This window comes from Physeter macrocephalus, chromosome 1 (assembly GCF_002837175.3).
Source record: "Physeter macrocephalus isolate SW-GA chromosome 1, ASM283717v5, whole genome shotgun sequence".
NCBI lineage: Eukaryota > Metazoa > Chordata > Mammalia > Artiodactyla > Physeteridae > Physeter > Physeter macrocephalus.
In genome coordinates this window covers 83,267,884-83,292,837 of record NC_041214.2, presented here as the reverse complement: position 1 = coordinate 83,292,837, position 24,954 = coordinate 83,267,884, and the positions used below count along the sequence as shown (strand labels likewise).

The 24,954-nt window shown below is 34.5% G+C and overlaps 1 protein-coding gene across 1 annotated transcript in view; it reads right to left on the bottom strand.

Moving 5' to 3' along the window:
• OSTN (osteocrin) overlaps window positions 1-19,642 on the bottom strand; it is a 30,590-nt gene extending 10,948 nt beyond the window's left edge. The window contains exons 1-3 of the mRNA XM_028485209.2: window positions 19,622-19,642; window positions 15,450-15,548; window positions 12,830-13,044 (exon numbers count right to left, since the gene is read on the bottom strand). Of these exons, the coding sequence (XP_028341010.1) occupies window positions 12,830-13,044; window positions 15,450-15,548 (314 nt within the window). The 5' untranslated portion in view covers window positions 19,622-19,642. The remainder of the gene's footprint in view (window positions 1-12,829; window positions 13,045-15,449; window positions 15,549-19,621) is intronic.
• Window positions 19,643-24,954: the final 5,312 nt, after the last annotated feature.

The window sequence follows — 24,954 nt, the reverse complement described above, 5'->3', positions numbered from 1 at the left end:
AGAATATCTATTAAAGTAATATAAGGAGGATGGATTATTTTAAATATAATTTTAAACTTCAGACTAAAATACAGACTTCCTGAGCCAAATAGGATTTTCTTTAAAATTTATATTCTTTGATAATTCAATTTCTAAAGATGTTCACCATTCTAAAACAACTGTTAGAAAACTTATATTTAAACTTTTTATTTAGAATCACTTCATACATACCAAAGAGTCTATAAATTCACCTATGTTCAGTTTAAAAAAATAAAATAAACATCCCTATTGGTAGCACAAAGTTAAGAAATAAAATATTACCAGTACTTTAGAAGTCCTCAGTTTTCTTCTACCCAAGTTGAATCTCTCCCATGACTTCGCCCCAGAGGTAATCTGTAGGATGAATTTTGATCTAATATCTCCCTTCATTTTCTTTATAATCTATATGTTTTGTTCAAAAGTCTCTTGGTTAGTTTAGATGGCTCTAGAATTTTATTTGAAAGAAATGTATGAATACTTCTTGACTTCTTTCAGCAAATAGTGTGTTTTGAGATTTGTGCATGTTGTCATGTGTAGATGTAGTTCTTTTATGTTCAGTGTTGTATGGTATTTCATTGTATGAATAATGAATATACAACAGCTTATTAATACATTTTACCATGGATGGGAATTTGAGGCATTTCTTGTTTTTTTTTCATTATTATGTACTGTTCAGCTAGAAATTTTCTTACACATGTTTGTAATGCACATTTAAGGATTTCTCTACAGTAAATTTTTAGAAGTAGAATTGCTAGTTATCCTATACTTAATTTTATTACATAGTTCCAGACTGTTTTCCAAAGTTGTTGTACCAATTTACACACCCAAGAGCAGTGTATGACAGTTCCTATTGTTTCAAATCTATGCCAACCCTCCCACTGTGGACTTTTAATTTTGCCAATCTAGTGCATTTGTTGTTGTATCTCATTGTGTTCTTAGTTTGCTTTCCGTGAATACTAATGAAGTTGCTCACCTTTCCCTTTGTTTATTGGCCACTTGGATTTCTTCTTTTGGAAGTACCTAAGTCTGCTGCCTGTTTTTCTATTGGTTTGTTTTTCTTTTAAATATTGATTTGTAGGAGAATTTATTATACTCTGAATATTAGACCTTGTCAGTTATGAGCAAATATCCTTTCCCATTTGTGGTTAATCTTCTTTATTGTGTCTTTTATGAAAATCTTTAATTTTGTTTTGAAATTTATCAATATTTTTACATTTTATTCATTAAATCGCCTCTAATGTTACGAAAATATTATCCTATGTTGTCCTAAAACCTCTTGCAGTTTTGCCTTTCACATATTTTTAAACCTTTTAAAATTATTTGTTATTTATGGAGTGACATAGGGGTCATATTTCTCCTTTTTTTTCTATATTCACACCTAATTATTCATAAATTTTAGATTCACCTTGTCAAGTTTCATTGGAAATCCTTTTGCAGTTTTACCTGGAATTGTATTGAATCTAAGGTATAAATCAAGTTGGAGAAAATTGAAATCTTTATAATATTAAATCTTACTATCCAAGATCAGTTATTTAGTTTATCTTTAATGCCTTTTCATATATCTTTATAATTTTCTCCATAAAGACCTTCAATAATTTATTGGATTTGTTGTTGCTTATCATTTAAGAATATATGTTGTAGGATTTTTTAATATGAGTCCCTTATTTGGTTAAAAAAGGTCCCTTCTGTTATTAGTCCACTGGTGATTTAGATCATGAATAGATGTTTAATTTTATTGAATGCTATTTCTGCATCTTTTGAGATGATATGGCTTTATTTCTTCAATTTATTAGTTCTATTATTTGACTTTCTAAAGCAAATCAACATTGTACTGTATTTTTGTGATAAACGCAACATGATATTGGTGTATTATTGTTTTGATATATTTTTAGAATTGTTTTGTTGATTTTTTTGGTAGGAATTTGTATCTATAATTATTAATGAAGTTGTCCTGTAATTTTCTTTTCTTGTTCTCTCCACACATGGTTTTGGTGTCCAGATAATCCTATTCTCATGAAATGAGCTGAGAACTGTACCTTCTTTTTTAGGTATCCTTTTGTTACTTATTTAATTATGTCATGGTCTGAGAATATGTTCTGTAAGATAACCAAGCATTTAAAAATTTTAAGGCTTATTTTGTGAACAGATACTTAGTTAATTTAAATAGTTGTTTCATGTGAACTCAAACATTTTTTCCCCCAATTGTAGGATACACAACAATTTTTTTTGATCCTGCTTACTGTTTTGAGTTCCAAGGAAAGAAACTTAAGAATCAGAGTGTGGAGGGTGTTCCCTAAAAACAATAGTCTGATTTGCTGTTACATCTTAAAGGGACAATAAAATGCTTGGCCCCTTTCAAGAAGGGCATGCAGCTCTACCAACATTGAGTAACAGCAAAAAGGGAAAGTATAGTAATGGCTAACAGAGAATATTCATTTAAATAGTTCAGTAATTTAGATGAGTAAAACACAGAATTAAATAAGTATACTTTAAAGCTTAGGTGAGTATAGTAGCCAGGCTCCAAGATAAACCCCAATAATTCTACTATAATGCAGTCTCCTTCCACATTGAACAGGGCTGACCTCTGTAACCAATAGCATACTGTGGAAATGACTTCTAAAGCTAAGTAATGAAAAATATTGCAGCTCCTGCCTTGCTTTGTTGGATCACCCACTCTAGGGGAAGTCAGTTGACATTTCCTAAGTTCATCTCACAGCCCTATAGAGAGGTTTACATGGCAATGAACTAAGGTCTTCTGCCAACAGCTAGTGAGGGACTGAGACTTCCTGTCATCAGCATTACGAGTGGGCAGTTTTGGAAATGGATATCCCCAGGCCTCATGTAGCCTTCAGATGACTGCAACCCTGACCAACTTCTTCACTGTAACCTTGGGAGAAACTCTGAACCAGAATCACCCAGGCCAGCTTTTCCTAGATTTTTGATGCACAGAAACTGAGTGAGAACATAAAGGTTTATTATTGTCTTAAGCTGCTATGTTTTGGGTAACTTGTTTGCATAGCAATAGAGATCTAATACGGTAAGATTCAAAGTGCTTTGGGATTCCACAAGAGAAGAGATCACAGCCAAGTTTGGGGGTTCCAGGAAGAATTTATGGGGCATATGAAAACAATAAAACAAATGGTGACCCCTGAGTCCTGCAATATTGGTTACCACAATTTAAAATTACAGAATTAATAAATGACTATAGGAAGTTAGATATAAATATATGAGCTTGGAAAAACTAATGTATGAGACAGAGTAAAATGAAGGAGACTCAGCAAGGCCCTGTAAAGAATGAAAAGAGAAATCAATAAAGTCCACAGTCATGTTTAAATTTAAAAGAGACAATTAGGCTTTCAAATTCAAATTCCAGAATGTTCTGATGAAGGACCACAATAAGTCTGAGTGATGATGTAATTTTTAGGGGCCAGTACATAACGCCTTTTTTCCTGAGTCCACCTTCAGAAACAATACAGAAATAAGATATGAATGATCAATGCGGAGAAATCAAAATGTCATTTTGATTAAGCTGAATGTAGAATAAGACTTTAATTTGCATTTAAATGACTTTCTTACATCTCCTCTGAGGATTAGACAGATTTACACAATTAGTCATAATTATCAAATAAAAACAGAAAGAAAAGGGATGAGCTGAACATGCTCAACTACTCCTCGCACACTGACCTATCAAGTACGTGATTACTTCTCCTTTGAGAAGGAGTGAATAAAGTGGTGGGTCTTGGGGCCAGTCTTTCCTTAACTGGAGTTTCTCTACATGGAAACACGAGGCTGAGAAATATGACTAAATAAATGGGATATGTTTAGAATTATGAATGAAACTGCTACTTCATTAGCACACAGTTGACTTATGACTTTCGGAGTTCTGTCTCAAAAGTGGTAATTCAATGTTAAATAGATTCTATTAAACTTATGATGATGGCGCTGACTAGGCATAATGTCAGCTTCTGTAGTATTATCCCAAGGAAAGGGCCATATGAACAAGCATTCAGAAACAAACCAGGAGCACTGGAATCAAAAAATGAGATTTAAAGGGTTCACTGTAAAGTAACCCAGGCATGCTTGATTTGGAAACTACTATAGAGCTGTAGCATTAGGCAGAAAGGATTTTCATTTGCTTGGCTCATGAGCCTCTTTGAGGGTCTGATGACACTCAAAACTTCTATCCAGCAAATGAATTTACACAAAAATGTCTTCTAGAATTTTCTTTTTGGGGGAGTAGGTAATGTACATTTCAAAGCCCATATATGGAATCAAGTATTATCCCTTTTAGGAGAAAGTTTTAAACCTTCATATATGAGTTAGGGTAGAGAGAAAAGGTAAAGGAACTTTACCATGGAGTTGAGCTGGGGTATAAGAGGCAAGCAGTAAAGAACAATTATTGGGAAAAATGACCCAAGATCAATGCTCAAGGGCATTTCCTATAGTACAGACAGGCTTTTAAATATGAGGAAAGAAACATGGAAATAGGGCACCACATTCTGAATCCTTTCTTTGTGTTCTTCACTATGAAATGGAGCCCATTTTGAACTACCTCCTTTGGGTATTAACAATTAAGTGCTGGAAAAAAGTAGCAAAAATCATGAGATACCTAGGTTGGCCTCAGCCTGTGACATTGCTTCACAATGAAGTAGAAAGGTGAAATGTTAGGATTTTCACCTTTAATCTTTGGCATGGTCATCAAGAAGCGCAATCATATCTGACAAATTGAAGTTGGAATTGCTATTCTCAACTTTAGTCTGAACCTTATGTCTGGCTTTGGATAGAAACACATATACCGTTGGTACAGTTTTTCAAATGATTTATTTAATGCATGCATTCTAAGTGAATCTCACTTTTCCTGGCCTTGGATAAGTGCCTTATTCACATATAACTTTAATTTCTTTATCATAAGAAGCTTATTTCAGTGGAAAGTCATTGGACTTGGAGTTCAACAACTTGATGTTCTAGCTACATTATGCCAAGGAAATCATTTTATATCTGTGAAAATATACTAATAAAATGGGGCTAATATCTTCTTAGGGTGTTAGGAATAAAAAAAAACCCAGTGTATCAGAATGTTAAAACGGGATTCTTTCTATCTCAGTTTTGGCTGTGGCCTAGAAAAGTTGAAGGGGAAAAAAAAAAAAACAGTGGTATTTTCTCTTGCCTTCCAAAGTAAGGTGCTAGAATTATGCACTATTTGTAAAGGAGGTTGTTACAAACTAATTTTCTCAACCTTAATCCAATAAAAAGATTGATATTGAATAGGTAAAGAAGGAAAATTTCTCTGGAGCAAGTTTTTGGAGAACAGTGACATTTCCCTCTTCTTTCATATAGAGAAAGGGCTTCAAGAAAAGCTTGACATATACTCATTGAAGCAGGGTAGACCTCACAGAACAGACTATGAAATCTAAAGGGTAGGATGCTGTAAGAACTGGCTCCATGCCAGAGTGAAGAAATGGTTATATAAGCAACAGCTTTACTTTTCAGTGACCAGAGTAAAGGATGTGGGTTTTCTGTGGAACAGATGTAGAGCGAGCATGTGGGTAGAGTTGGCCTAGGCTAATTATAGAAGGAAATTTCCCTGAAGGGCTTTTGGCCAGGGGTTATTGGTGAGGCACCAGGATGCTGCTGGTGGTGTCAAATGAAGAAACTGAGCGGGTAGGATAAAGGTGAGGAGCAAAACTGACCTGCTGAAAGAGAAGCGTTGCTGGAGGCAAGGTATTTATGTCAATGTCCCCTATGGGGGTTATGCAGTGACCCCGCATAATGGCCCATGGTGAGAAGTCATCTTTGAGCATTTACTGAGTCCAGAGAGCACAAAAGTCAAGTCATGATAGCATCAGTCAAGTAAGACTTTTCTTTACTTCTCTGCACCCACATCCCCAATACTGGAGGAGACATAAGGCAGCCCAGTGTGGTAGAGGAAGGGGTGAGGACAAACTGACCACAAATCTCTTCCCAGTGCAGCTTTCCAGCTTGAAAAGGAGAAACTTTAATAATATTCATAGTTTGGGCTAAAACATATTATTTTTTTTATTTTAATTACTGAAATATGATTGTTTTTCTAATAAAAGTGATGAGACAAATTTTTATTATTTCAGTGTGACTTGTAGAGTTATAGTACCTGCCTGTGTTTTTACCCAAGAGATAGGAAACAACTCCTACTGAATGGGTTTGAATGCATGTGGGTGAGGGATAAAGTTGCCTTTCTAATTATGTTCTATGGAGTCTTCTCTTTCAATTAAGTGGTTATAATAACAATGCTAGAGAGCAAAGTGTTTATTGGCCTGAATCTATAGAATGTATATAACTGAGTTGGTTGTCTTTCATCTGTTCTCCAGGTACACTCTCTGACTTTTCTCACCCTACTTTCAGTCCAGGAAACTAACCTCTCTGGATCCCAGAAAAGTGCCTGTGCTCCCTGGCTTTGGTTTGGGACAGGCCTCATGGGCAGCCTTGGCAGGAGAGACTGGAAGGAGAGAGGAAGTGAAGTCAGGATAATTTTCCCCTCGCTGCCTCCTTGCAAGATCACTTCCTCCTAACTGAAGGTCACGGCTTCTCCCAAGGCATCTGACTCTTCAGACCAGGGTCCTGGGCTGTTGTGCCATCCATTATGATTTGCTTCTACCCAGCCTTTTGTAAATAGTCTTCCTGTGTCTAAATCCTTCTCAAATTTTCCTATTTCAAATGTTTCCTGTTTCCTGCCTGTTTCCTACAGGAACCCTGACTGCCACAATTATATTACTTGCTTTGCTGATCTCAAAATATTAATGGGAGAATTAAAACAATAACAGTTGTGAAAATGATTATCCTAATTAAATTCAGATATAAAGTATTATTATTTTTGTTAATATTTTACAAGGCATTTTCAGTGTTGTGTGAAGAAGTGAGAGAAACCACCCTTTAGAAAAATTCCAATACCTTCAAATATTAAAGTGTCATTCAAATAGTAGATATGATTTTGCTAGGGATATGGTCATAGCTGCTTCCTTTTATTTTTCATAAGCTGAATGACCATTAACTTCAGGATTTAAACAAGTGAACCGAATGAAGAAATATTTTGAACTTCAAAGCATAGTTGAGATAACCCTGCCCTGAGAATTAAAGTAACTTGCACATCCAATTGAAAATGAAGCTAGTGTCATATTCAGGTGAAAAAAATGTTAAATATGATATGAAATAGGAAACAACAGATGGTTCTTTGCTTCATTTTATGATGATCTGACATGGACTTTGCCCTGGTATTTTTTATGTTTGTTTGTTTTCTTTTTTCTTTTTCCCTAGCTGTTCATTCATTCTTCACATTTCCATCTCTTATGGACCTTTTCAAAAGCAGAATTTAAAATTTTTCTTTTCTGAATATTTTATAGTAATTGAAAATAAAATAATGCATTTCATATGTGTGAGACAGAGTTTTAAAATCTGGGGTCATGTAATTCAAGGATCCATAAACATGGATGGGAAATGTTACACCTTTAGTCTCATTATCCTCTAATTGAAATATAGCATTTGTTTCAGTTATGAACGTAGAGAACAAATCACAATGATGTTAGTAGTAAGTAAACCCTTGTCACAGTAGAAATCACAGATACATTTGGATCACATTTTTGTCATTACAGATACTTTGAAGTTGTTTTTATGTTAAGCACTACTTGAATTTATTGTTATTTAGACATGTCTTTTAGATCTTATTTTATGCATTAATAAAGAAGCATGTATGTTGTCATATTACAAATTCATTTTAAGTATTATGATAATTCTGTTTCTATATATTAGTAACCGTTGAATTCATGATGTTTGTCCATTTAAAAACAATATTCTGAGAAGGGGTCCACAGTGGCCCACGACACAGAAAGAGCTTATGAATTCCTAGATTTAGTGATGGGTGAAATCTTTGGGCTACAGTGTGGAAAATGGATCTCAGACCTATAACCTTCTCTCAGTGAGTATGAGAAAATAGAAAATGCATGCCCTGAGAAGGAGAAAAATTGATGGCATATACATGAACATCACAAGTGTTTGTAAGCAACAAAGAAAGTGTTTTGTATACGTTCATGCATAGTAAGGTAACAAGATAATCCTGGCCTTGTGAATAATTCAAAAGCAAGTAAAGAAGTAGTAAAGCTATCTGGACTAAAGGACCAGAGGTCTTAACTCATATAATGTAATCAAAGAACAGCAAATAACATTATGTACAGCTCTCCCAAGCAAAATTACTATAATTTTTAGAAATCTTTTAATAAAATAGTTGCAAAACTCTAAACTGTGTATTCTTGCTACTAAATGTAGGAGAACATTCACTTTAGTCCTGTGACTTTATCATATACATTTAAATGATTCTCAAATATCTTTGCAACAGATGATAGAAAAATTTAACATTTAATGTTGATTGAGTTAGCATTATACTTTGAAAGAAATCTAAAATTATTTTTCAATTAAAACTCAAGAATGTGTATGGAAATATATTATGCAATATCTATTACTTATCTCCCATTGTTTTCCAAATCTCTAATAGACAAATTTAATGTTTGCTTTAAGACCAAGAACAGGAATTCCTGAATAAAAAATGAATCCTGAAGGAAAATCTCACAGGAAGTGTCCTTGGAATCTAATTCAAAGGGGTAAAACATCCACTATCAAAAATAAAAGTATAAAAGACATAAATAAATTATATGTAAAAAAGAAAACCATTAATTTGTATATGTCATTCTAAATAAATGCTAAATAAAACAATCCTGATATAGGAGGTCACCTTTGTTGTTAAGCCATAGAGTACAAAGGAGCAGAGTCTCTGTATTCTAACTGCAGTCATGAAACAAAATATAGAGTCTTGATTAGGGTAAATCCTCAATTTTTCAAGCTCATGCGTAAACTTCTGTGCAAATGCATTAGCTGTCCTTAACACTTCCAACCTTCTGGAAATAGTTGGAGGTGAAGGGAAAGGTAGAGAAAAAGGCAAAAGAAAATAGACCAGTTTTGACCTCTGAAGATCATTAACTACTAATATCATTTCTTTATACAACACTCAATGGGACCATCACAATCTGGTTCCAGAGACACTGACTAAAATTATATAGGTTTTGTACTGCACAGTCCAGAGGGCAACAATATGAATTATTGCTTAACACAGCATCCCTGTTTGGTCCCAACTCTCCTTCCCAATTTTATTTCTAACCCTGTTTCTTAGGTTGTAGGTTGATACTGAACCTACACCATGCTATTTAGTCATCCCAAGAACATGCCCTGGATGTTCAGGCCTTTAAGCCATCTCTTACCTTACTTCCTTTTAACAGAATAATTTTTCTTAATCCAATTAAACTTTCAAAAATAGTACTAGTGATTTGGGTCAAAATTTGCTGTTATTACGGAATTCGGCAAATCATCTTTTTTCACCATTTTTGGAAAATTATTGAAAAAATACCCATAATTTCTTTAAATAGTGATTCTCTTCTACTTATCACCATTAAACTCTTATTAGATTAAATTGTATGTTATAATTTCTCATTCTGTTCTCCATACCTTTGTGATATTTTCTGAGTCATTTTCTTAGCGTTATCATATGGTGAATGTATTTACTCTTCTGCCAAGTCTAATCTCTTGTTTATCTTATTGTTTAATTTCATTTCTTTAATTTGTTATGAAACATTTCAAACACAGGCGAAAATAGAATAGTATAATAGACTCCCATGTATGCATCATTCTAAGTCAACAATTACTGATTATGGTAGGTCTTGTTTCATTTATTCCATTCCCACTCCTGTATTATTTTGAAGCAAATCCCAGACAAATACTTACAACTAAATATTTAAATAACAATAAATCTAATTTGTAATGTAACCACAGTACCATTTTCATATGTAAAAGAGACAATAATTACTTAAAATCATTAAGTAGCCACAGTGCACATTCACAATTATCTCTTACACATGTTAATTTTTAAACAGACCATTGCTTGAATTAGAACCCCCCAAAATTGTGACTAGTTAATAAGTCCCTTAAATCTACTTTGATCTTTTGGATCCCTTCCCTCCTCCATCTCTTGTTTTTCTTCAAATCTTTGTAAATTATTTATTGAAGAAACTAGGTTATTTATTCTGCTGTTTTCTACAGTCTGAATTGCTGTTGTGCTTCCCTATAATGTTTCTGAAGTCATTTCTTTGTCTTCTATATTTCCTGGAAATTGGCAGGTAGAACTAGAGGCAAGAAATTTTTTTTTTTTTCAATTCTGTTATATGGGTAGTGTTGAGTTCTTCCATCAGGGAGCATATAATGACTCGCTGTCTTTCCTCTTGTGATGCTAGCAGAAACTGACAATCATTGTCTAGAGCCCTCATTTCATTGGGGTTTGCAAAATAGAGACATTCTAATACTACCACTCCTTCATTTATTAGCTGGAATAATTCTATAAAGGAGAATTTCTACATCTACTAATTCTATTGTTTCTTCATTGCTTTAGCTGTACAAATTCTATAAAGAGAAAATTCCACATTTTCCTTCTTCTCCATGTCTGCAAGCAACTATTTGTTGTAATATCCTTTTATGCTCAGTTAATAGCCATGAAGCAATCAAAAACTCATTCTAAATTTCATATGCTCCCCCTACTGTCCCTGAATTGCTTGATACTTTGCTGTATCTATATTGTCAGACTGCATAACTATAACACATGGCACTCTTTTTTTTTTGTAATCATCATAACACTTTAATTCTAAAGTTATGTTCACACCAATTCTTATAATGTTACCTCTCCAGTCATTTTGATTGTTTGAAGAATTTCATCCAGTAGCTTCCTCAGGAAATACTCATGAGAACAATATTCCCTAATTTTTTACACACTTATAATAGTTTATTTTTAGCCTTTATATGTGAAAATCTGTTCAAATGACTAAGTGCTTACCAATTTCCTTTTCTTACAAGCCAAGCTATGTTAGATAGATTATATCTCCTAATATAGTATCTCTTTATGACACTTCCTAAAGAAATTGTTATGATGGAATCTCAATGTAGATTATATACATTTATAAGATTTATGTAATAAATATTTGGTGTATATGCTATGTATGCTATTATAAATTCATATATAAATATTTACATAAATGTTTACATGTTGACTTTCAAATTATTTTGTAGACTGTACTGCAAGATCCAGGAATCAAAGAGATAGTATTTATTAGAAGGCACAATATTTTCTCCACTTAACCTTTGGCTTTCTATAAACTTCTTTAAAAATTGCCTCTCTTCTTGCTTTGTGTTATAATTTGTTATAAATATTTCTTTGTTTCTTATTGGTATGTGATCTCTTTGAGGGACAAAGACTATATTTTCCTTCTTTTTTCCACCGTAGCCCAACACAGTGCCTAGAACATAAGTGGAACTAACTAGTATTTGTTTAATTAGAATACGATCTGAATTTCAAAATACATGTGTACATGTGTGGTATTTTTCTCAAGTACATGTTGGATAAATTATAGTCCCAAAGTGATGATTTTATTTCCTAGTGTAACTTTGAGAATCTTTCAGAAGTCTAGCAAATTGCATCCTGTATTGATGAGAATCATCGAGCAAAAGCAAAGTCACGGACCAGGAACAAAAGTGATGTGTTCTAGAACGCCAAGTAACCAAGTGAAACTGGACTAAACGATGTGGAAATGAGTGCAGGAAGAAAAGAGGTGCCAGATTATGAAAATTTTCAAAGAATTTCCTTAAGGAGTTTGCTTTTTATCTTGTATTTTTGTGTTAGATGATCCCCCGGAAGCAGAGTAAAAGATGCATTCACCAATAAAGGGGTGAGGATGGTGGTGGAAGTGGAGATGGGGAAAGACTGGAGAAAGAAAACATGTCAAAAAGATGATTTAGGCCAGAATTAGGAAAGCCTTAATGTAAAAGGATATTCTGGAGATATTAAACATATAACACAAGTAGGATTTAGAGAATTTAGTGAATAATGGAATGTTTAAAGTAAGCAAATGGAATCCTGGTGAGCAAAAGGGATCCTAGTAAATTCCCCAAATTCCAGACTTTGGGGAATTGGGTGATCTCTTGTGTCACTGCTGGCTGTGAAATGTACAGCATGAGGAACAGATACTGAGGCGGTAGAAGATGAATTAAGTTTGGAATGACTGCTTTAAAGTACTAACACTTACTCAATGATTAAAGAGAGATTTAATTACTCTAATTCTGTTATAATAGTTAACCATTTACAAAGTACTCATTTGATTTTTATAGAGGTAAGTAATTATCCCCATTTTCCAGATAAATAAACTGAGGATCACAGAGAATAAGATTCTTATACAAGTCACATGGCTAGAAATGCTTAGAAATTTGACTTAAACACATGTGTCCTGACTCCAGGTCCTGAGAGCTCTTCACTGCCTTCTTGGCATAGGAGAGGGGACTTATTCACATCATTTGGAATGCTGTGTAACAAGGGTAAAAATCAAATGGTATTGTGTTTACCTTTATTAAATAGAAAATGCAACTGACCAGAACATTTATCTCATAGGACACACGTTTCCCATTTCTTCCCAAATGCTGTTATGTCTTGTAAGAGCTACTTTATATTTACATGCAACAGAATCTTCTTCAGAAAACATTTTGACAAAAATATTAGTGCATACTGTAGCAGTTATTTTGCTCCCTAAACATTATTTCTAAAATGATGCCATTAAACTCAGAAATTAGCTAAGACACTTTTAAATCTGTTTACCTACGAGGTTTTCACTGTATTTTTTTAATGTGGACTTCTCTGTTTCTGAACCCAGAGTGGAAGAATTAGAAAACGAAAATGTCCCTTCTCTAAGAGTTCACTTACCTCTGTTTACCTTTATGATCTACAGAGCCAGCTGAGAGTCTGTCCAGGGGAGAACCAAAACCAGAGAAGCTTCTTTTCTTCTTTGTTTCAATCACATCATTCTCCAGAGACACAAGTTCATCAAGAAGTAAGAGTTTTGCTGCCAGATCAGGGGCTGATTTCTCTTCCTTGACTGTGGGTGGTGACTGAACATCTAAGACTCTAGAATCAAAGGCCTATAGGGCAGGAAAGGTGATTCCATTCATTAACAAGAAGAAAATACATACAATCATCTGCATTTGGCTTTTGCTATTTTTAGCTGACATGCCTGTCATGAACCTTGATTTCTCGTGAGTTATGATCCAGAGAGAAAGTCTTTTGGGGACAAAAACACATAGAGATGAGGTTTATCCAAAAGAAATGAAAAGGAAGCAAAACACACACACACACATACACATACACACAAAGGAAAAAAAAAAAAGGGTAAACTCCTCTAAAGGAGGCCTGCCTCTAAAATTTAGTATAACTGATTATTCTTTCAGATTATTTCCCAGTAACAACTGCATCCTTCCTTAGTACTGCAAAAGCACTTTATATATACTTCATCACTGCAATCATTACATTTTCCCTTGTATTAGATTAGCTACAATATATTTGTATTGCCTATTAGATTGTGAGTAACTTGAGAGCAAAGACTATGTCTAATTAGTCTTTTATCTGCTCTATTCAATGCCTATATCCCAGTATTTTGCTCATAGTTAGTACTCAATAAATTTCTGCTGAATATTTATTGAATGAATTCTGAAAAAATCTAAACCTCATGTTATTTTCTTTTCACCACTCCTTCATTCCTTACTGATTCAAGCCACTAAACATCCACTGTGCAGGTCCTGTGTTAGACCCAAGAGATACAAAAATGAGTAAAATCCAGTCTGCGCCCCGAAGGAGCTTACCATCTCCACCCATGTGATTTACTAACAAATATTAATGAGTGCCTATGATGAGTCAGAGCTATCCCAAGGACTTTATTGTCCCGTGTCAGATTTCTTGTTTATTTGTTTATTTACACATATTGCCACTTGGCATGTCATCCAAATCATAAAAGTATAAGCTTCCAGTTTGTGAAGTCTGTCTTCTTTTCTCAGGCGCAATCACAGCATTTCAGAAAATGCTCCTGCTAGCAGTCTGGAGTCATTTGGTTGTGCAGGGGATGCTACTTCTTTCCAAGAGTCTGAGACTATTCCCCTGTGGGAAGAAGGGTTAACTAGAAGGATCTCTTCCCTTTCCTCCTTTAGTCACATTCTTGCCAGACTCTTGGTCTGGGAAAGACTCTTTTTCTTCACTTCCTGTCTTTATTTTTGAGTTACTTCTCTTATTCTCTTTCTATTCCCTTCATTTTTTTCCCAATAAAATGAAACTGTAGTACTTTTCATCATTGACTCACACAATTCTCTTTTGCAATACTTATATTATATCCACCTCAAAGCTCTTGAGACCTAAAGTCATTGAGCTCCTTCTTTCCTAAACCAGTGAAATCTGCTCTAAGTCTGGCCAGTTCTTTCTGGAAAACCCCTCTTGCCCTGCTCTTTCTGATTCCCATGAGGATAAATTTATATCACGTCCTCTTCACTGCTTAGTGCACACTCTCAATCACCGTATAATTTATCCCCTCTCTCTCTCTCTCTCTCTCTTTTCTATTCTGTCCTGAATACTGCCATGAAGTTAATTATCCCCAAACACTACTTGCACCATATAAAAACATTAAAAATCTCTATAACTCTTTGTAACTCATAGTTCAAAGTCCACACTTTTAAAAAAACCTCAACTTCTGTTACTTCCCTACATTAGCTTGGCAGCATAGAAACTAAAGAGGGGAAGGATGTTATAATCATGAGAAAGAAACTCTTAAGATCAGGAGGCAAACCTTCCAAGGGCAAATTTTGGAGATCTTTTATTACCTCTCAGAGCTTCTTCCAAAAACTATGTGTTCATTCTTCCAACTGGCATATATGCAAAGTAGATTTTTGTTTCTTTTTAAAGATATTCTTTATCATCAGGAAAAATTCACAAAACTTGTATAAAACTTGTCCTTCAGTAAAACACATTTCAGATTCTCACTTTATGTTATTTAAGAAGCACAAAGAATGTATGTTTCTATTAAGATCAAATGAGCCAAATTAACTTTTCTCTGTGTGGCGATGTCCTCACATTTCTTTTCCTTTGTAGTTTAGTCTTGGCAGCAAGAAAACATCTGTAGAGTGATAAAATTTTGGCCCAACTACTCAAATCTTGAGATGTAAACGACTTCAAATTTCACATAAAAGCACTTCATCTTCATGTAATTGATTCAATTATAAATATGGCTGAAATTATAATGAATTTTCTCCTATAGTTTTTGGTTTATGGAATACAAATCTTTGTTGTTACTTACAGCTTTTTTTTTTTTTTTTTTTTTAACATTTAGATACCTGGTTTTCTCTGAATCCACGGTGAGGACAAGGCATAGAAAGAAATGCCTATTTACTTGATTTTTGTGTTATCAAACCTTCTCCCTACTTGTCAGCAACACCTGCTTCTGACAGTAGTAAAAATGGTTTATGTTCATAAAAGAAGTATGGTCCTTTAAGCTAGTTTCCATTACCTCTGTTGTGACATCCACTGAGAGCACTTTTCCTGAGCTCCAGGCCATCAACATCACAGCCAGGATAAAATGTGCACTTGCCAGTCTCCAGTCCAGCATCTAAGGGTCATACACATCAGGGTTAACATTGATTAGACTGGCAAGATAGAAAACAAAAATGTCTATAAAGTTTGTTATAGGCAGGTAATAAACCAAATTATTCAGCTTCTATGTGTTGGAGTGCACCTCTGCAAAACTTATATAATACTTAATAGAAGCTGTCAATCTCCCAGAATGAATTCTATCAAGGCTTCATTTCCATGGAAACCTAGACTGGGGTTGTACAGCTATAATCATAATTTAACTCTAACCCAAGTCTGAAAAATCTGTTTGTGTAACTTTATTCTTTGACTCTCTAATCCACAGACTACAACCTCATGTACCTAAGGGGAAATGTGTTAAATTGACTAAGTATGAGAGACTAAGGCCTGGTGGGATTTGTGGTGAGCAAGAGAGAATGTGCTGTGTCTAAAAGCAATTCAATTCAAAATTTCAGAAACACCACAGTTCCAGTAGGAGACTATCTTTATGTCCTATGATATGTAAGGATTTCTTGAGCAAGATTCAAAAGGTAGATCTCATGGAAAAAATTAACGAATTATACTATATCAAAATTGAAAAATTCTACATGATAAATACAATAAACAAATTACAATAAAAACCAAATTAAAATGGAATATATTTTCAACAGATATAATAAAGACAGATTAACATTTGGAACATTTAAATAACTCTGATAAATAAAATTTCAAAAACAGACTCACAATTAAGTAAAACTGGGCCAAAGTTTATAAGGAGACATGTATCTGAAAGTTCATAGCTTCATTTTATATAGTAGTAAAAAAACGAATCAACTCAAGTACCCTACTCAAGAGGAAATGGATTGATCTAATGAGGTAAATTCATACTATGGACTTTATGCAAATAAATTAAATATAGGTGTTATCTACTGTTCAAAACAAATGACCTGAATGTTATGTGTAATTATATGCAAGGATTTAAAAAACAGATTTGAGGAGAGATTAGAAGCTCTGGAACAATACATATGCCATGCTACCATTTACCTAAATTGGAAATATGTAAAGCAATTTCATATATTTTGAAATCTATACATATAATTAAAATATAAACCAATGGAACTTGATTCATGACTATGATTGCTTCTGGGAAGGGTGGGGAGTATATGACATGATAGAGAAAATATAAGGGACACAGTTTTTATCTCTCTATATATACATAGTAAAGCAAACATGTTAAAAGATTACATTTGTTAATTCTGTGTAGTAAGCACAAAGGTGTGTCACTTATGAATTTTTACATTAAAAAAAACTATAAATCCAATTAAAGCTTATCTATAACTGAGATCAGGCCTGCTGGATGTCAGTCTTGCCACTGGTTAAAGCAGAAGGGCTTGCCTTGCTGGGAGAAGCTCACGGGCTGTGAGCTACCAACAGAACGGGCTTGACTTCGCCACTTAGCACATGACATTGGGAAGTCCCCCAGGCCATCCTTCATGAATAAGAAGTTTCAGTAAACTTCTGTTTCCTTAAAAAAATCATTTGGAAACCTACAGGGAGCAAAAAGAAAGTGATCCTAGGATCGATCTGAAGAACTGGATTAGACTCATATTTGCTTTAGTAATAGTGTGACCTTGAGTGTGTGGCATTTAACCTACTTGAGCTTTATTTTCCATATTTGTGAAAGTGAAATGAGGAGTAATTCTGACCTCAGAAGAACTTTTTGAGAGGATTGGATTAATTCATGTATAACCTCTTTATCCCATATAGCATTTATAATTTGTAAGTGAAATAACATTTATGAGATATTGCTAAATATTTCTTTAATAACTACATTCTCTTTGGTGTGATCCAAGATTTTCTTTATGACACTTCCTTAAAATATTGTTACTGTGAAACCTCAGTGTGGATTTTAGTAATAAATGTATCTGCTAGAATACAGACAAATAAGACCTAGACAGAGTAGCATCTGTATTAAATGTGTATTAATACTTAAAATGGAGATAAAATATTTTAGCATTGTCTACAACATTTATTTATCAAATATAATCTTAATTTTCATGTAATGCAGTCTAAACTAGTTCTTCATTATGTCATCAATTACTCTACTTTGCAATCTAGTCATACAATGTTGTTCACTAGCTGCTTCTCTGTATTCCACAATTTCTGGAAGGGAGCAGTAAATTTTGTGTTCTCTTTCTGACAAACATATTTAATATTTGAGTTTTTTGATAAGTATCTAAAAACAGCTAATCATGATTATTTCCCTAAGTTGAGACAGGAGAAAAATAACAAGCATGAATGTAAAAGTTATCTGGTAAAAATACCAACCCAAAACTGCATTACTTATTTCTTTAGAAAATCAGCCATTGAATCATTCTTCCTTCTGATTTTTCTGCTGTCTCTGACTTTCCTCAGCAAAAGGGAAGATATATCAAAAATATAAGTGTATTTTTACAATGAGCTCATATTTCTGGCATATCTTTTTTTAAATAGCTCTTTCATTCAATCAAAGATAAACTACAGTTGTGATGTTTTTCCTCCACTTTTTTTATCATGCTAAAAACAGGTTACAAAGTGTGAAATTGCTCAATTTTATGAGCTTTCCCATGTGGATTTCCTTCAACTATTTTTATGCACATTTTACTAACCAGGTTTCTCTTCATCTCTGCAATCTTATAAAAGGCACAGGATGATGAGTGTTTGTAATATTGAAGATTATGTCTGAGGCATATATTTTTGTGCTTGGGTGTATATAGGAAAAAAGTCATAATGTATCATCTTACAGATAACCACATCCTGATTATTTGGATAGGGAGATATAAAAATAAATGCTGAGTTTAAATACACACATTTAATGGTTTAAAGCTATGCTTGCAGCCAGTTAACCGAAAGGCCAAGTTCCTAAATATGGCACTTGGTACACTAATGAAAACAAACACCCTGGCACCTGCCACACAAAAGACATTTGATTAACTAGTTGAAACTTGATTGCTACAAAATTAGAAACAGAGGAAATTATAGGGAGGGAGGGAAAAGACCAGATTCAGCTCCGTTTTCCTATTTTGTTGATAGTGGATAAATATAGCCCATGACTAAAAATCTACTCAGCCCCATGTACACTCCAGATCACAGAAAGAACACTCAAAGGATGTTCACTGTGTGAATACATGAATACATGATAGTGGAGGTGTTTGCAATTTTTTTTTAGTACAGCTATACTTTTCATTGAGTAATTTTTTTTTTTTTTCTTTTTCTTCCTGTACGGGGGCCTCTCACTGTTGTGGCCTCTCCCGTTGCGGAGCACAGGCTCCGGACGCGCAGGCTCAGCGGCCATGGCTCACGGGCCCAGCCGCTCCGCGGCATGTGGGATCTTCCCGGACCGGGACACGAACCCGTGTCCCCTGCATCGACAGGCAGACTCTCAACCACTGCGCCACCAGGGAAGCCCTCATTGAGTAACTTTTGAATAACATTCCTCTAATGTGAGGAGCTTCAAAAGAGACAGTGGGCATGGGATCTGCCTTATAAGAAGATTAGGCTCTGAAAGTCCAGCAGTAAAGTAACTGGTTTAATTATATTTAAACTAGGATTAAATGAGAAGTCTGTTAAAATGAAGAAAGATGTTTGCATTATTGAGAATCAGTGCTGCAATGAGTCATTGTTACTGTGAAAAATGATCTCTCAAGTGGGCTCGGTGGGAAAAAGAAAGGATTGGTTGCCACTGATCCAAACTATCTGCCTTTGAGAGGGCTGGTGTTGAAGAAAAACAAATCTCTCAGGTGACGAAGGAAATTTCTCTTCAACAACGTCTGTCTTAGGGATAGTAGATCTAACTATTAGAAACTCACGAAAGGACTGAGTTTTGGGGGTGATTCTTGATAACTTCTGGGATAATTTCTTGATTAGAAATATTCCAAACAGACTCTATCCACCCTATTTTCAACAGAAATTAAAAAGAAAGCATTAATTAAAGATAAAGGACTTAAAAAGTAATTATTATTATTATTTTTAATCCTCTTCTTCTGCTTTGGCATTGCAGACATTTAAGTGAGATTTAACAGGACATGTTATGAAGGGTCTCTAGTTCTGACATTGGGAAATGACCGTGTGTACCTGCACACAACACTCCCCAAATCTTCTTTCTCTGAAAACAGGGGTGGTCTTCTAGGCAAGTGGTGGATCAGCTTGGTCCCGCAGTAAATCTGTAAAATGGAGTAAGTTCTTCTTCAATGTACCCTTTACCCTGCCCCATAAAGTCGTGGTCACCCAGATCTTTTTGATAATAGAGGAAAGCTTCCAGGATACTAGATAGCAGAATAACTATCATTTTTTATTTTTAAAGACAGGCCTAAAAGGGACAGTGGCTAACACAAAGTCTGTGTGGCTCGCTGTGATAGAAAGAGAACTGATCTAGGGGTTCTGAGACTCAGGCCCTGCCTTGGCTTGGCTGCTATTTCACTGTATGATTTTGGGCAAACCCTTTCCTCTCTAGACTGAGTAAACTGAAGTTAGTCTCCCTGACCTCCAAAGTTGCTTCTAGCTTTTGTGAAGTCCGTTTCTGAATCCGGCTCTTTTCTGGTGGAAGCACAGACTCTGTATGTAGGTAATGATAATAGTTGGTGTAGGTTTGGCTGGGAAAACCTTTCTGCTGTCCCTCGAATCAGCTGAGTCTTTGATAAGATTTTGCATCTAGGTTTTCACATAAATATGCTCCTCTTGAATTTTCAGTATTTCTAGCTGAAAAGACAGGGCCTTCAAATCTTTGATTTTAAGATTTCATTTATGGTAAGCAATCCCATTTTATAAGTGTATTTTAAGAAAGAAAAAATGCTACCAATTAAATTATGACATGCTATCAAGTGTAAGACATTCCAATTTCAGAGATGTTAAATGTGCACAGAATGGATGAAATATGCTATATCTATTTACTTTCAAATGTTTACTTGGATTTTTTTTCATCACGCTTAAGATAGTATACTCAATTCCCCCATACTTTCAAAACAAACATTGTTAGAGATGAGGGAGGATCCAGATTCCCTAGCATGCAGCAGTTATATCTGCTCTTTTGGGGTCAGAGAAAGAAAGCATTGTACAATATTTAACCCATTATCAGCTATAAATTTTAAAAATCACATAATGTTAAAAAATCTAAAGATTTGATTGATTCCTTATTCCTCTGCATTTGTAGTTAACAGTCTATCAAAGGAAAATAATCATTTGAATATTTTCAGAGTACTCACAAGTCTTAGTAATAGTGGATACAAAATCACTATTATCAAAAGTTCCTATTTTGGTTACAAAATAGGAATTTTTGAAAATAGAAATTTTCAGATATCTGAAACACCACCAGTTTCACATATACACATATTTTTTCACATATGTACATATATTTTTCGCATAATATTTTTCTAAAAATCTTTAGATAAACTGAGTATTTTAAAAATAAAAATTTTCAGTCAATAAATAGACATTCATCATCAGAAAAATATTTCTATGATGGTGAGGAAAAACTCAGAATTAGACTTGAAGGATAGGGATAAGTGTCCTTGCTGTGCTTGGTAACCTTGAGCAAGATGCTTAAACTTTCAAAATTGTCTAATAAAACTCATTTTATGAACTCACATTTTAATTAATTAATTTTGTTTAATTTAAAATTATTTAATTAATTTACAAATAGCACAAATCATTATGGATTTGCCTTGTTTGCCAAATAAGAGCAATAAAAACATTTATTTTCATATTTAATATTATTTATTGAAACATAAAGATATACATTTATCTGTGCAAAAACACTGCATCATTTTTATTCTTATTTTATCATGGGTGAACTTTTCAATGGAGACTCTAAATTTTGCATGAAAACATTTTGAAAACTATAAGATAATTTGGAAAGATTAACTACATGGTATAAAAATGATTATTTCTGAGCTGAAGGCAAGTGTTTGACGACAAGTCCTTCCAAGGAAAGTAAAGCTTATACTCAACAACCACCTAGGGAATCTGGGGCCATTCATAGAGACAATCAGCAAAGCTTATGTTAAACAATCAAGAGGATACATAGCAGTTTGACATGATACAGATAATCTTGATATTTCAATGAGTGACATTTGGACAGGGTGTTAAGTTTGTGTCTAGTTTTCACTGATGAGAGAAGCAACCAGATGCTTGAGACACTTTCCTGCTAGAAAGCAGAGACTGGGACTCTGAAGTCTCTTCTTTATTGGTGCTGCAATTCCACTGCCTATGGTGCAGTCGGCTCTACAAACAAGAGAACTAAGTGTGGCTTTGGCACTTAGAACTTCAGAAGTGGGGATTAGTTTTGGATCCTCATAAAGTCAAATACTAGATTTAAAATCATTGAGGATTTTCACCGAAGAGCAACTGAATTGCAACTGGTAGTTTCTGTCACTAGCATACATATCATCTATATCATTCTCACAGAAATACACCTGAGAAATACTCATGGTGTTTAGCCGTTTGTTTAAAATTCTCTTTATGAAATTTGATCTTTTCAGTAGATTGTGTGACGAGTATTTGCTTTATATTTTGAGTATGATTTTGAAAGGAAGGTGAAAATTGAGACTGAGAAATTTAACATTTCCTTTTATTTTAAGAAATGAAAATGTCAGGAATGTATTCTTTCTCATTTCTCATTGCTCTTCCATTGGCAGTAGTCAATTTTCCGAAGCCACATAGCCAGTTAGAAGAAGAGCCAGAACAACAATGTAATGCTTTCAGACTCTCAGTTTCATGCTCCTTCAGTATAACTTATTTGTAGAAGTATAAACATTTTCCCATCTCCAAAACAAATTGCTTATAAAGTCAAATGTTTATGGATGAGGTGTTCTTAATGTGGCAGACACCTGTATTTTTTTTTTAACATCTTTATTGGAGTATAACTGTTTTACAATAGTGTGTTAGTTTCTCCTTTACAACAAAGTGAATCAGTTATACATATACATATGTTCCCATATCTCTTCCCTCTTGCGTCTCCCTCCCTCCCACCCTCCCTATCCCACCCCTCTCGTGGTCACAAAGCACAGAGGTGATCTCCCTGTGCTATGCGGCAGCTTCCCACTAGCTATCTAATTTACATTTGGTAGTGCATATATGTCCCTGCCACTCTCTCACTTCGTCACAGCTTACCCTTCCCCCTCCCCATGTCCTCAAGTCCATGCTCTAGTAGGTCTGTGTTTTATTCCCGTCCTACCACTAATCTCTTCATGACATTTTTTTTTCTTAGATTCCATATATATGTGTTAGCATACGGTATTTGTTTTTCTCCTTCTGACTTACTTCACTCTGTATGACAGACTCCAGGTCTATCCACCTCATTACAAATAACTCAGTTTCATTTCTTTTTATGGCTGAGTAATATTCCATTGTATATATGTGATGTGGCAGACACCTGCATTTTAAAAAGACTTTCCCTGTGGGGGCTTTCCTGGTGGGCTTCCCTGGTGGTTCAGTGGTTAAGAATCCGCCTGCCAATGCAGGGGACACCGGTTCGAGCCCTGGTCCGGGAAGATCCCACATGCCGTGGAGCAACTAAGCCCGTGAGCCACAACTACTGAGCCCGAGTGCCACAACTACTGAAGCCCATGCACCTAGAGCCCGTGCTCCAAATGAGAGAAGCCACCACGATGAGAAGCCCACGCACCGCAAAGAAGCGTAGCCCCTGCTCTCCGCAACTATAGAAAGACTGCGTGCAGCAACGAAGACCCAACACAGCCAAAAAAAAAAAAAAAAAAAAAATCTTTGAAATGACTTTCCCTGAATGCTAAAAATCAGGAAGAATGATTATTTACTGGTATACATGTGTTAACTGATTTTATTCTGTCTGGCACCATTTTTGCTCTTTTTCAGACACTACTGCCTTCTAAAATCATAAAATTTTGTTGTTAAATATCTCAATTTTTTTTTCTATTTGGAATTTTCGATCATACTACTAGTATCTTTCCTGCACAAAGTTAAGAAGGCAGAAACCTACAATAACACTAGTAAGATCCCACTACTAAAAAGCCGAGGTATGTATGTTTAACAAACTATTTAAATGTTACTGTAACCTCCTTGAGGGTAGGAACTATGACATGTTCACTATTGTATCTCAACACCCAGCATAACACCTGGCAGAGAGTCAACATTATGTGTTGAATGAATGAATGAATGAAGCAGCCCTATGTGGTAGGTAAACAGAAATGTGGGACAGATACTAACTTCCCAGTTTTATTGTTATGGAAACTAAGGCTTAGAGATGGGAAGAGATTTGCCCAAGTTTTACACCTACACTAATATATGATGAAGTTCATGCCAAAATCCTGGCATGTCCATTAATGTTTCACATCACAGATTCTCATTCTAATGAAAGAGACATGCATCATTATTCCCTAATCATTATACCAGTAAAGTTTAAGATTTCTCCTTATCAAACACTAATTTGTGCTCAGATCCCTGAATTATTATAAGTTTCTTCATATAAAACTATGTCATCTAGAAAGACAAGAGAACTTTGTGTATGATTGTGGACAATTCTGGTAAGGGAATTTGTTCTTTAATTCTAATAATGAATAATGGGAAAAACGAGAATCTTCAAAACTAGAGATAGGGAAAAGCTGGTAGAGTTGCACATAAACATTCTGTTTAGCCATTTGATACGTAGGTCATTTTTATGTGGTATAAAAAGGCTTTCAAAGGGTAAAGTTGGATAACTGCAGTTAAACATGGCATATATTAGCATCAGGGTAATGTGGAATACTACCACCTCCTTCACCCTTTACCCCACTTTGTACTTATATATACTATTTAATAAAATAGAATTATAGCAGGGTGATAGAAAATAAAATATAATAGAGTAATATTGATTGGGGGAAATAAATTTTACTAAAGAGACTTATAAATGACAATCACTCTTAACATTTAATGTTACAGTATATTATGCATTATCATTAATTTCAGCCACAATATTTCTATGAAAATTTTAGCATACAACTATAAAGAATATTATAATGAGAAGAAAACAAAGGGAAGAAATCTGTTACACTTAAAACATAATTATTCTTCAAACTCTAATTATATTAACAAAAGTAAATTTTAATTGAATTTTAATATGATTTTATATGATTTATATTTTGTTTTATAGTTCATAAGATATCTCTATTAATATTTTTTTTACTCACTAATTATGTTGTTACAGTCATGATTTTCCCATAGTTTTTGTAATATTGACAGTGTAGCATAGTCAGGCTGTGTCATGGAAGCAGAGCCAGCCTGAGTGTTATGGGAATTAAGGAGCTTGTTACAGGAACTAGACCTTACACAAGCATGGGAGCGGTCAGGGAGGGATGGACTGCCAAGGAGGTAGAGGAGGAGATGTCACTTTCTAAACCTCTTAGTGCCCCAGTATGTATGGACAAGTCAGAGTTTGCAAGGAAATGCAACCACCAACA